Here is a 14,492-nt window from a genome sequence, read left to right as displayed (position 1 = left end):
AAAAATCAAATTTCCTCAAGAATTTAAAATTTCGACAAATGAGATTAAAAGAAATTTTGATCCTCATCAACGGTCGATATTGCTTTGACGAGGATCACTCGAACTAGCTGTTGGAGGATTTATCTTTATATAGGAAGTCATTTGTCAATCAATTCAATTGATCTTTGAATCGTGTACTAAGCTCTCAAGCTCTCTTGTATATTTTTTTGAATTTATGCAAAAGTCTTTGGAGTTTCAACGTGCTGTAGTGTTCCTCTTCATGAATTTATAGTAGCATTGTTTTAATTTCTGTTTAATATTATGTGAAAATTGTCAATCAATAGCTCTCTTAGAGTAATCTAAATACAGGGATCTTATTCAGTTTGTTGGATCTAGGGTAACATTTTTAATTTTGATTGAAGTAGCAGGTATTTCTATTTCTTCAGAATTTTATTGTTGTTCTATGTCTCTACTTGATTTGATAGTTGATCTAGTGTTTGCAGAAGATCTCTCAGGTTCTCATTGAGCGTTTGGGGATAGTCTTTGATTGGACCAGCCAACTCTCAACACATATTTTCTGAAGAGCCTACTTCATATAAGCCTCAGGATTTATCTAACAATAAATTTTTTTTCTGCAGAGTGTTTTTGGGCTAGTACCTCTCTAAAATTTCAAAATTTTTTAAATATTTTATGGAAATTTTGATAGATCTGGATTAAGAGCCTTAAATTATCAGATCTGGGAGTGGAGTTGGACTCATACTCTTCAAATCTGATAGATCTGTAAATTATTTGTATAGATCTGTTATTTACTTGTGTAGATCTAAAATTTTGTAACATAATTTTGAATTTTAACACTTGGGTTTTTGGGATTTTCTCTATTTTTGTACATATTGGGTATTGGGTTTTCTTTTTTTCAATTGTGCAAGAATAGATCTGAGAAATCAGCTAAGAAAATCTTCAGATCTAAGCTAGATCTAGACCCTGAAGAGCAAGATCTGGGCTCAAAGATTGTTTGCAGAAATAAATCTGAGAAATCAGCCAAGAAAATCTTCAGATCTGAACTAATTCTAGACCCTGAAGGGCAAGATCTGGGCTCAAATATTGTTTGCAAGAATAGATCTGGGAAATCAGCCAAGCAAATTTTTAGATCTGAGATTTTTTCAAGCAGATCTGGGGGTTTTGAGACAGATCTAGGCTCCGAAGGGCAGTATCTTGTCCCAAATATTTTTGCAAGGCCAGCCATTAAAGATTTTGCAATAAATCTGAAGCAAAATAATTCTTTTCAGAACAAGGGTTTCAAGTTTTAGGGCTTCTAAGCTCAGATTTGCCTTCTCCTAGCCCAACGCTAGTTCTATTGGGCTTAGTGTTAGCTCTCATTGGCCCTAGATTCCCCTTGCTCCATTTATGATTTTAATATTTGATTTTCTAAGCTAATCATTGGTGGGTTTTTGTAGAGAAATTGGTAAAAAAAATTGTTTCAAGTATTGAAATTTTTTTGGCAACTTTGGCAAGTGATCTTCAAGGCCTAGGGCCTAAGGGTTTGATCTCTAAACCATCGTTTTCCTCACTGTTTGCTACAGCAGTCATATACCTTTCTAATAGTGGTGAAAAACACATCTAAGTGGTTTGAAATTAACTAAAAAAATTGCTAAATACATTAATAGGTCATTTATGTTTGATGTGTATCAAGAATTTGGCCTAGATCTACATTTTGGGTGACTGTTATCTCTGAATAATTCTGTTTCTGAAGTCCGAAATATAACAGTGGAAAAATTTCATGTGGGTTAGCCTAAAATCAGTTCCTAAGTTGTCTAATACTTTAAGGATTAATTTCTTGAGTTGGGCATTCATCATTAGACTTATTTCATGTTTTAATTTATGGCTGTAATAAGTATTTCAGATCTGATATAATTCTAGAAATCACATCATAACAGGCTGAAATTACTTTTGATAATTCATGTGGGCAAGTTTGGAAAAATTTCGGTAGATCTTTGGCATAAAGATATCATTGATAGCTTACTGTTTTCATTGTCATATTGTTGTTGTCATAAAGTTTTTCTTACTGCTGTCCTAAAAACTAATTTTTGAAAATTAAGTACTCTGTCATGGAATTGTGATAAAATGCGTATCTTTTGTTTCATAAACTGAGTATTTTTCGAGCATCTAATATTAATTTGTGAAGACGCTTGTGTTCTTTTTGAGCTATAATTGCATTTAAAAGAATCTAGAAAATTTGAAATAAGCTTGTGGTCTAATTGTGATATTGCTAAGAAGTTTATCTTTCAATCTTTGTCTATGGAAGTGAACATTCATTTTGATAATTAAGGGCTTTGATATATAACTCTAAATCAAATCATAGCATAAGCACTTTTCATCTTTGAATCTAACTTCATCTCATGCGTTTGCATATTAAGTTAGTTCTGCATAACTAAAATTTACTTCCAAGCATAAGCTTGGTCGATAGAGAGATAGGTACCCATCAATCCTTGCTTGAGAAATACTTAAAACGGTGACCTTGCAGTCGTCAGAGCCACAACTCTCTGCAGCGTTGGAGGCACCAGGTATGTTAGATTTTCAAGAGAGGTACCGTTAATCACACCTTAGTGTGCTTCGCCTTATCTTCTCTCTGCCAATTACTACGAAATCAGGCTCAACACAGAAAGGATTGAAGGATTCACATTTAAATAATCATTTAACTAAAATTAACCAAGATTCTTGCAGCTCACATTAGTTTTAGGATCTGCATTTCATATAAGATAGTCATTCATCTAAGCAGCAATTGTTAATCGATTACTTGGTCTTAATTTCCCTAGCAAGATCGTTGACTCCATAAGGCATTGGTATCAATCGTTTAAAATCTAATCAAATCCTATAAGTCTTGTTAAATCTTAATCAAGTACTTGATCACTTCACTATGTCTCCCGAACTGATTGGTTCCCAACTAGTTCTTCTTCATTCCATCTTTCCATAGGACCCCCCTTAGCCTGTTGTAGGGACACATCTTAAATGGAGAGATTGGGGATCAAGGTGACAACCCCCGATCTGAGCCATTATCATGGTGCCTAGACATTTTGTGTGACAACAGGAGCCATCACTAAAAATAAAATTTCTTGCTCATGAAACCCATGAGTCAACCATTACAATAATAATTTAATTTTTCTTCTTTTCATCAATTACATAAAATCACAATTACACATGTCATTATGAAGACCGAACCTAGTTACACTTTTCAACAATGATCTCATCTGTAGTAGTGGTGATGCATTTATGAGTGATCATGTTGATAAGTAATTTGTGGTAGGCTAGTGGACTAGTAGCTTAAGTTGTAGCATTGTTTTTGGGCTCTAGACTCCTAGAGGCCATTTAGAACCTCATTGGTTATGTAATTTGTTGATGATACCATTGATATGTATTGCAATTTGCACTAAGTGTCATTTTGATATATGCACCCTTACATGGTATATAGATGAGAAGACTTTCCATATTTTGTCTCCGATGGTTTGGAATCATGGTTTGTAATCTTAAAAATCAGCTTTTTTATTAAACATTAATTATTTTATGTATTTTTTCTAATTCCTGTTTGTTGAATCCAATTCAATCCAATTTGATCTAGTTCTGGTTCAAATCCTAGTTAGATAGGTGGTTGGTTCAAAACTCAGCTGTGGTTTTTAAAACTATGGCCCCAGGTAGACCAATCAATCCATAGGTGTATGCGATGATTTGATCATTGACTAGTAAAGACTTCAAGGACTATGCCACACCCATGGGACCAGCTAATGGAAGTCCAACACCCCAAGTGGAATGATGTGATGAGGGAACAATTGAGGAGCTGTGAGTTACCCCTTTCCTCCACCTGCGTTTTCCACCCGTCTAGTGCACCTTCTACTTTAATGATTTATGTTTTTTTCTTGCATAGCTTGGGATACATAGCTTCCTTTGTGCTTTTCCAATACCACTTAAACATATAGTAGTGTCTCACTCATCGAGGTTGGGACAATCCAAGATTTTCCTTTAGATAGAGCATGAGATGCTAAGGAACTAGGTGATGCCTAACGAGGGGGATAGAGCTCATGCTACACTTTTGGCCATGTGCTTACTATATCCCAGCCAGCTCTTACATTCTATTTTTGTGGCTTCATATGCTTTTATCCCTCTTTCAATTGCATCAACCTCTTAGGAAAAATTTCTGGGCCCTGACACAGAGATCAAGGATACAGGCCAATTCCAATGATAAATGATAATCAACTCAAAGAATGGATGTGGATAATTAGGGACACATGGAACATGGTAAATGTAGATTACCTTGGACATGCTACTTCAATCAGTACCTCCTATTAGTGTCCCTTCTGAAGGAAGGACCTTAGGAGAGGTCACACTAGACTACGCGCAAAGGATAACCTCCTAGATGAAACATGGAAAGAAGGGTACAATCAAGAGTGGTCAATCATCTGGCTTGGCCTGTGATCCATATTAGAATGCCCCGAAACATTATATGAAAGTGCATAATTATAGAAATGGTTAATGTATTTTACAATAGATGACCCACCTTCCTTCAAGGAGCATGCCAGATGGAAGAGAGCATTGACTGGAGCATAAGTGGAGAGCTCTAATCTAACACTATCTGTGGGCCATCATAGTGCTGCTGGCAGGCTGGCTGAAAAATGAGGAGAAAATTTTCCTCCTATGGGTTACCCACTTTTGATGGGTAACAATACCAAATTGGCCAAGCCGTACATTGACTTGCCCAGTTCAGTGCCAAACCAATCTGACTGGACCATGTTTGTACCTACTTGACTAAGTTGTACCCTATAGGTTTGTGGTACATATTTTGAGGATAACATTAATTTTTAATTACACCTAATACCTAATTTCATAACTAAAAATATCCACAACGAGAGATGACAAATGGTTGCACTGCCTCTACTAATAACTCCTAAGTGCTTACCATACTGGTATTAACCTAGAAAACAGCACCTAACCCCATGCAAAAAAACCCAAAAATAGCATCTCCACTCTGATAAATATTAGAGCACAATACTGATATTGATACAGGAACAGGGATAGTTTAATAATACAAGTAACATATAAATAAGGCTTAACATCAACGCCCTGATACTAGTAATAACTCACAAAAATCAACACCCAAAGAGGACAAAATCAGTTCTCAACCATTGCTTATCAGTTTGTCAAATAAACATCCTAACAGCAGCACTTCAGATGTTATGAACAGACGAGGCAGTATTGGCAATATGCATGAAGACAGATCCTTTTCGAGTGGCATTAAAACACACCAAGACCAGCTTTCTGAACATGCAACAAACAGCAGCTAACTCAGTCTAATCCACTCACCACAAAGCAGTCTTATTCATCAAGATAAAGATAGCAAGGAAAGCAGCAGCCTGCTGAAGCTGGAAATAGCATACCAAAGCAATAGTTTGCCCTCAACAATAGCAACTCACCACTGCAAGTTAATCTTCCACAGCTGGTATGCACCCAAAATGTAGCTTACACAGTAAGGTACACAAAACAACACTGTTATATCCCAAAGGAATCACTGGAAAGTGTCGAAACTAGTCTCCCAGTAGGTATGGTCCCTGAAAAGCAGATCTGAACTGATAATACTGGGTACAGGTACGACAGATAACAGATCTATATACGATGTTCAGAAAATTAATCAATCCATTGTCTTGACAGCTTCAGCGTGAAATATAGTCAACTTATCATAAGTTCATAACTTAATAATTTGAATTAACAAGGCTTCAATACAGTCAACCTATCCATGCAAGTTGCAAATTATGTTCAATGGGTTTCATCATCAAAGTAACTGGAAACGAACATCTATGGACAGAACAGAGGCTGACTCTAATGAACACAGATGGACTAGACTTGCAAGGATATCAAATAGATTTGAAGACAATTATATCATTTACTTGAGATACCAAGTGGTATTCTGCTATCTGCAAATCCTCTCCACTTTTGGATGTTTGGTGAAAGTGCACAAGGCTTTGTTGACTTCAGGCAAAAACAGGACAACATTTAAATAAGGATGACGACAGTACTTGATTGGTCTCGCACATACTCCTTGAAATTCATGAATGTATATTCAAATAGAGGCAATGTTCAGCTGCTTAATACTTACGTTCTCAAACAGTTGAGTCGTCACATAAGGTTATAGTAGTTCAAAGTTCTTTTGATAAGTTTTCTAATTGCATAATGACAACAGAGGAAACAAAATCATATTTATGGTATTTAAGATTACAACTAATCTCATAAGGATCCCTTTCACATTCACTGTTTTTCAGTTCCAAAAATCATGTTCCTTTACAGCACAGCACATACAACATCACAAACATTCTAGATCTGGTTGATTTCCAATGCTCTTGTTACAAGCTCTTTAACAAAACAGTATTTGGCATCCCAATAAGGATTCTTACATGTGGGTTTCTTATGCCCAGGTTACACTCTTCATTCTTCAGTAAGACTGTAAATAGAAAAATAAGCCAATAAAAACCATGCTTGAACCTAATTCATCTATGGTCATATCAATCACAGTTGATTGACTTGACTACTAGTGAGTGTGGACATGCAGACAAATCTTCATTTACTTTTCTAACACACCTAGAGTCACTCCTTTGCCTCACTAGACTGCAGGTGACCTGTGAAATTTCATGAATACACACACATATATGCCATCAAGCAAACATCAATGGTTAATTTAAAACAAAAATGAGAAAATCTGAATTAGATTGAAACGATGGATGGGATGTAGTAATCTTCTGGAGTTACTGGATGACCTTACCTGCAATGCTCTCGGAAGTGTCAGATTTTGACAGGATGCCCATTGCTTAATTTGAGCCAATGTATGTTGCCCAATACCTGCAAAACAAGGCAGACCATATTTATCATCTAGCTTTAACAACTACTAGCAAACCTTGATAACATAAACTATGAATGATAACAACAGCTAAATTAATATGAACTAGTGAAACGAAGTATACTATCAGAACTGCTACAGTGAAACTGCCTTGGCCAGTTTCACTTCCATCATTTTGCCAAACTGGTCCAAACCAGGGGCTACCTCAACTAAATTAAACCAAAACCAGTCACTCTGCCAAGTTAGCAAGGACTTGCTGAGTATGAAAAGTTGGCTGGGCTTGCCTACCAGTGGGCCGAGTCAACCTTTAAAAAATTAAAAAGAAAAAGAAACAATAAACGTCTTGTTATCACTCAGAATTTTCTCTAGAAGTTATCAGAGGAAAGAAAATGACCGAGGTAACCACAAACCAACTTTTAAGCATAGGCTCTAGCCATCCTATGGCTCAGAGAGGGCTCTCTCTATATGATTTAACTTTGTTTGCTGGGATTTCAGGCTAGTTCTGAAGGTTCAGGGGGTTTTTGATTTGTATTAAAGATTGGATGGTGGAATCCTTAAAACAGATGGATAGAATGATGTCTTTAGACCATTGGGCTATGGAGTCAACAGAAGGGCAGCAGAATTGGAATTAACTCACTAAAGGGAATGTTCAAAGGGCAAGATAGTAGAGTACAGTGCAGGTCTTTGGGCCAGAAGGGTGAAATGGTTTGAATCAGGGTGAGAGAACAATCAAGAATTCTCAAACCGGGACTTAAACAAGGAACAGAGGATAATCAAAAACAAAGAGCAATTAAGAATCCTTCGCTATAGATTACAAAGAGACAACCTAAACTAAAGAGCAATAAAGAATTCCTTAACTTAGATATCAATAGAAAACATTCAAATGCATAACAGTTAAAACAGAGTGCAATTAAGCAAATTCTAAGATATCATTCCATGTTATAGCATTCAGATTCAGATATACATTGTGGAAAAACTTTAAGAAAAATAACAACAACATGAGAAAATATTTCTCTGCACTTCACTCTACACATGAATCCTGCGAAATATCTTATCTTTATTCATCAATCCAGCCTGCTGGTCCAATCAGTGATACAATAGCTTCACAGCCTTTTGATCAAGAAGTCTACAGAAATGTCTAAGAATCCACCCTACATACTTCGAATTGTGAAGTATTTATACAAAAATTATTACAAAATATCTCAAACTAACTTGAGATTTAATCTAGGAAATACAAATATCTTCTTACAAGAAGATAGAAACAGCTATTGATGTGCTTTCAGTTGTCCATTTTATTGTGGTGTTGCTGGCCTTTACGGTTTGGTTTGTAGCCCTTTATGCTCTTCGTTGTTTGAACTTTCACACTGGATGCTTTAGTTACTTTTGGCTTTCATCTGATACTCTTTGGCACTGATGCTCTTTAACCATGCTGACCTGCCTTTACCTTTTACCCTGTTGACTATACATTAACCTTTTACTACATTTTACTATAGTAAATTAGTCAATTTTTCCCATAATTCAGCATTAGGTAACGTGATTTTCAACATCCTTCTATATATCTCATCTGCCTCAGTATACTTAGCAAAAGTAGGCCTAGTGATGAATAGGTGTTTCACCTCATGTTGGAGGAAAAACAAGTTTTCAAATGTCTGGTAAAGAACTTTGCCTATTGGCAATGCTTTTATCGATGATGTACTAGCCTGTTCTTTAGCTAGCTCTCTAATTTTGTTGTTACAATCTTGTTGTGTCATGACCAAGGGACTAGGTAACCATTTCTCTCTCAAAATTTGAAACTTGGCCATAAATCTATCAACTGCTACCTGCATATTTTGACACTTGTCCTCCAAGTCCATCATTAAGTTTCTCTTGGAAAGGTCCTTTCTTACCTCCAAAATTGTTTATGTCCTATCCTTTATATCCAATTCTTGAAGTTCATACTTGTTTTTACTGTTGAGGAAGTGGATAAGTCTGGTTGCATCTTCAGGCATGTCTCCTAGTTCTTCCTTGACTTTTTGGATAGCTTCTGTAGCTACCTTTATCAGGTCTATCTGTTCAAAAATCACTTGAATTGATGGCCAAATATCATTGACAGAGTCAATGATATTGGCCCATAATAGTTCCTTGGCTTGCCCAAGGGGTTCCTTTAGTGTTAGATCTTTCTCCATGGCCTTTAATCTTTCATTCATTCTGGCAGCTTTCTGCACTTCTTCCTTGTGCATGATCTTGGCAAGCTTGCAATCTATTTCCAAGCTTGTCACATGTTCTTTTAGTTTGTTCATTTCTATAGCCTGAATAGACATTTCCTCCATGGCTCTAACTAACTCTGCTGCTTTTTCTCCTGATGCACCTGCTGTTGATGTAGACTTTGTTGAAACTGGTTGTGTTGTAGGCATGGGAGCTGTGGGAGCCAATGAGGCTGCCAACGTTGAAGGGACTGTTGTTGAGACTGTTGGGATGACATTTGTAGATGTAGTGGCAATATCACTTTGCTTCAATTGAATTAAAGTGTCTAGTTCTTTCTCTATCTCCTTTAACTGATCATTAAGTTTTAGGACCAAGTCCATCAACTCTTCATGTTTGGTTTGGCTCTCTAAGACCTCCTGTGTTTGGGGATGTTGCAGCTAAGGTATCTTCAATTGTTTCTTCAATGCAGCAATGTCATCATTTTTCTTCTTTATCAGTTGTTCAGTGGCTTTAATATCTTTGGGATCATGTCCCAATTCAATCACTAAGTCTTCCAAAGACTTGATTCTAGTATCCTTGGCCTGTGAGGAGGCCTTCTCTAATTGATATTGAGCTGAGATATTGCTCAATGAATTCTGCAACTAATGAGCAACTATGGCTTTACCTGTGAGGGTGGAGTATATCATCTCTCCAGCCTGTTTGTGCAATTCAATTTGGTCTATGGGATGAATATCCCTTGCCATCACTTCAAAATCAACTCTCTTGAAATCTGTTGATGTCCTTGGCTGTTGTGCAGTTGGTTTTATGAAGGACATCTGTAATTTTCCCTCCTTGATGTCAAAAGCTGACATCAACCTTGTCTGATTGGTAGGTGTGAGTTTGAGATACTGAGCATAAGTTTGAGCCTTTAGTTTCTCATTTCTCATCTTGATCTCTTTATATCTATCTTTTATATCCTTATCCTTATCAGCAGGCCCACTGAACGAGGATACTTCTACACTTAGCTGTCTTTCCAAAATCTGGGTCTGTGATGTGGATGGCCCTTGTGTTTCCTCAGATAGAGCTGGGCCTTTACTTTTGTCCGGCTCAGTGTTAGTTATTTCTACTGAGCCTTATGTGTCTTCTTGCTCTGAAACAAGATTCAGCCTAGGTTTTTTGCTCTAACTGGTCTCATACTATACATTTGATGTGCCCATTCTTGAACTTGAGGGTTCCTCCCTAGGCCTTCTGGGGTTCTTTTCTTCATTTGGAGGAGTCTGCATGATAGGAAGGGTGCTCATCGTTGGCTCTTGTTGTTCAGGTACCTGCAAAAACGAGCTCTCATCAAACTATCTTTCTAGGTCACATAAGGCATTCTCTACATCTACCTTTGTATTGTCTCTGTCTACAAGAGTGCTTTCCACCCACTCAGATTGATTTTCATATCTTTCTATCTCTCGTATGGGGTGGTGAATATAAGGTCACAACTTGGCCTTCTTTCTCAATCTGGTCATAAATTCTTGAGGGTCATACCTCCACATGAAACTCTTTTAGAACTTCATTTGCTGCAAAATTTGGTCTGCCTCCTTCCCTGCCTCTCTAGAATTGCAGATGAAGGGGCCTAACCACTTTTTTACTTTGAATTATGATCTTTTCTTGGTCGAGACAAAATTTATCTCATCAGAGTTCATTATTTGTCTATAGTACTCTAGAGAAAATAACCTCATGGGGAGGTATTTGGGTAGTTTATATGGTGCACGCTGGCAACCATAAATCCTTATCTCTGTGTGGTTTTGGTAAAGGTACCAAACTCCCACTTTGCTTTGTTTAAACAACTGAAGGACCCTTTTGATCTCTGGACTTATCCTGGGTGGAGGGTTTCCTTTCAGCATAGTCATGACTCGATGAACAAAAGAATCTATGAAATCTAAATAGGTATATGGTGACTCAAACTTATGGAATAGTGGGGTCCAAAAAATGACAGACCTGGGCTGGCCTTTGGTATCCAGCTTCTGGAGGGGGAAAGAAAATCTATCTGGCTGATAATATAGGAACATATGGTAGAGGAAAAATGACTACTTGAACACTCTTTCATTGTGAATCTTGGTGAACTGTTCATGCATTCTCTCAGCTATGAACTCAGCATAATTGTACAAAACAGCAGAAGGTTGTCCTGGGGTATAGATTGACATGAAGGCCAAGACAAGTTCATCAACAAATTCATCAGTGGTGCAGCCTAGGACACATGATATCATGGTGATGATTTGTTTGCTCCTTTCAGAGAGCATGGCAAAAACATATGGGGGGGGAATTTTAGGAATGTGTTGCTCTTCAACAATGAAATCTTGGAACAATTGGACCAGCCTAGAGGGACTTAACTTGGAATATTGGTCTCACAAATCTCCAATTGAGAGTGGGGTCAGGTTTGGTCTTCGTTGGAGTTGCAACATTTGATTTATGGAATCAGTTGTAATGGTGAATAGAATCTTTTGGTCAGGGGACATAATAGCTCTCAGGCTGGGAATGTAACAGGGATGGCACTGGTGGGCAATTTCAAGGAAAACATGTACCTCCGGGAACTGGTATTTGGACAAATTTCACTCCCAAAGGCCAATAACATCAGCATGGTTGAGGTATCTATCCCTACTTAAACATGGATTTTAAGCAGGAGGTTATGGGTAGATGTATCCTTAATTTGGAAATCCCTGTCAACCAAGGGAAGGTGGTCGAGGTCCAAATGGGGAGTCGTGATAGGTCTAATGTCCAGGGCAACAGGGGCAGCCATAATTTAGTTCTTGTGGATTTAAATTAGGCTTTACAGGTTTATTCAGAAGTTTTTTACGGCAACTGGGATTTTTCAGAGGGTTTGGCCGTGGGTTTCAAAATTTAAAGTATTTATTCAATTAATTTTACTTAATTGAAACATTGAACAAGGCTGAGCATTTCCGAATTTGAAAGGGCGAGTGATAATTTGTGGTAAAATACCTAGAATTGGGTGAATAATCTACAAATTTGGAGGCAGCTGCAGAGGTTCGAACCATTCTAGTATGGGCTGAGAGGTCGAATGGGGTCTCTGCAACTTTCTTTAGGGGTGAATTCAGAGTTTAAATGGTGAATTCGGTGTTTGCAGGGATCACTGGTTTGCAGAGGTTCACAGAGAAAACAAGCGAAAAAATGAGAAAAGGGGCTTCTCGGCCTTTTATGGTGCAACGGTTATTTTTTGGCGGCAATTTTATGAATGAACAGTAGCTGGTTTGGCGGGTTGAGTGAGGAGGCGGTACTGGAGGGCCATCGCACCGCTTTCGTGGCATAGGCGGTTTTTAGGAGGGGTCACCCGATCTACTTTAGAGCGCAACACGTAGCATTCCATGGGTCGGGGAAAACCACCTTATCGGGTGGGTAAAGGTCGGCTATCGGGCTCGGTCGTTATGGCTGTGGTCCATTAGATTTGGGCACTTGTGATCTAACGATAGTCGGGCAGAGAAAATGTGCGGAGGAAATGAACCAAAGTTGAGGGGTGTGGCAGGGGTTTTAATCACAGCGGTTTGGGATTAATTTAGGAATTAATCCTAGGTTAAGCGATCAGACGAGGCTTAATTGCGTGATTAACTTAGGTTTACCAGGATTATGTAAATTAAGTAAGGTCGTATCGGGATATAGGGTAAATGTATTAGTTTTTATTAAAACTAAGGGTTGGGGTATTTATATAGGGATTTAGTTAATATACGGGAAAAAGGGTTTCATCGGGGAGTTATGTAATAAAATTAATAATTAATATGAAATGTGGCAGAGTGGGTTTTTCCTTAAGTAAAAAGGTAAAATGTAATTTTAGCGCACATACAGTCAATACTCAAGATAAAAGGTTTTTGTGGGTTTTTGGGTGAAAAGGGATTTACATGGAGTTGTTTTTACATTTCCTAGGCAAAAGAGTTTAACCATATGAAAAAGGGGGTTTTATTAGGGAAATGAAGGGGGAATGGATTTTATAAAGGAGATTCTAGCACTTGTGTCCATAAGTCATTAAGCCGAGGGTCTGGTCCCACCAAAAGTCAGAGAAATGCTCTAAGCCTCTTTGACTTGTAGGATTTAAAGTACTAGAACATACTTGTGGATAGAAGATTAGTAAGTAAAGGGGAAAAATGAATGAGGGGAGTTAATCACATTAACTTGCAAACCTTTGTTTTTGCTTTCACGATTGATCATACATATTGAAATATGAGGGTAAGCATGATGCATGTATTTTGATCCAATTAACTTTATAATTCATCAACCTTTCTTCTACTTACCCATTTCTTACCCTAACATTTTTCTTCATTTATTTGTGTGCATTTAAGCTAACAAACCCTTATTCTATCTTTTCTTTAATAAAACAAACTATCTATTTATAACCTTATATCATCCAAGGGCTCAGATTAAACTCATGAGCTCCTTTTATTTTCTCTACCTACCTAATGATCTGCCAAGATTAAACTCTTTGGTCAGATTTTATTCTCTAACTATAAACATAAAATTCAAAGCATGATATAATCAAGATTAAACAGTTTGATTACCATGGATTGCAGCATGAATAACATGTTACACACAATCATTATTATGCATAAAGTAAATAGTAGTGGCATTTAGAATTTCTCACTTTCATGGTCTCTTTTTGTTTTTGAGGTTCATATATTTTCATTTTTTGACCTTTTCTCATTCTTTTTTGTCCTTTGATTAGTTTTTTAGGACATACCCTCTTTACATTTTTTAATCTTTTAATATGGAAAACATTTGTAGAAAGAAAAGGTATGTACAATATTACAAGGCTTAACCTTAGTCATTCAAAATTATGACTCCTATTGGTATAGGAAGCTAACACATCTAATGCCCTAAAACTCTAAACCAATGTTGCACAAAGTGGGGACAAAGTGGGGATGTTTTTTGGAAGCGGGGACGCCGAAGCATCATTTTCCAAAAATCTAGGAAGCGAAGCATCTGCGGAAGCGTCTGCTATATATATATATATATATATATATATATATATATATATATATATATTGCATTTATACTCAAAACAAACATCCCAAATACCAAATTAGTTGTAGAAGACATGAAAACATGCATATTTTTGGATAAATCAAGATAGATATAACATCCATTGTACATTAATGATTAATTATTCAAACATCAACCATTTAGATGCATAAACCATCTAGAATCTAGATTCTTCTCCTCTTGTCTAGCCTTTGCCTCTACCTCGATTGTCTAGGGATATTAGTCAAGACTCAACATTGCCCAATTTTGATCAAACTACCTAATTCAAGACTCAAAATATGGTAGAAAAAGCTTAACATGCTTGATCGATGATTTTGACTTGATTGAAAGGTAATTTTTTGCTAAGGGCGTGCCGTGTGACAAAGGAGTTCAACAATTAACACCACCAACACTAAAGTACATATAGGGCTTGGTGCTCTTGATTAAATTCTAATCGCATACCTTC

The 14,492-nt window shown here is 37.1% G+C and overlaps 1 protein-coding gene across 8 annotated transcripts in view; it reads right to left on the bottom strand.

Moving 5' to 3' along the window:
- Nucleotides 1–14,492, bottom strand: part of LOC149185706 (uncharacterized) — a 398,327-nt gene that overhangs the window by 160,288 nt on the left and 223,547 nt on the right. For all 8 annotated transcript variants that reach the window (XM_089410782.1, XM_089410779.1, XM_089410778.1 and 5 more), the window contains one exon: nucleotides 6,779–6,855. In XM_089410782.1, coding sequence (XP_089266908.1) covers nucleotides 6,779–6,855 — 77 coding nt within the window. The remainder of the gene's footprint in view (nucleotides 1–6,778; nucleotides 6,856–14,492) is intronic.

The sequence above is a fragment of the Pinus tabuliformis genome, chromosome 3_1 (assembly GCF_031772625.1).
Source record: "Pinus tabuliformis cultivar Carrire ecotype Pingquan chromosome 3_1, CPIR1, whole genome shotgun sequence".
Classification (NCBI taxonomy): Eukaryota; Viridiplantae; Streptophyta; class Pinopsida; order Pinales; family Pinaceae; genus Pinus; species Pinus tabuliformis.
Note: the sequence above shows the minus strand (reverse complement) of the source record. Positions and strands in the feature narration are given on the sequence as shown.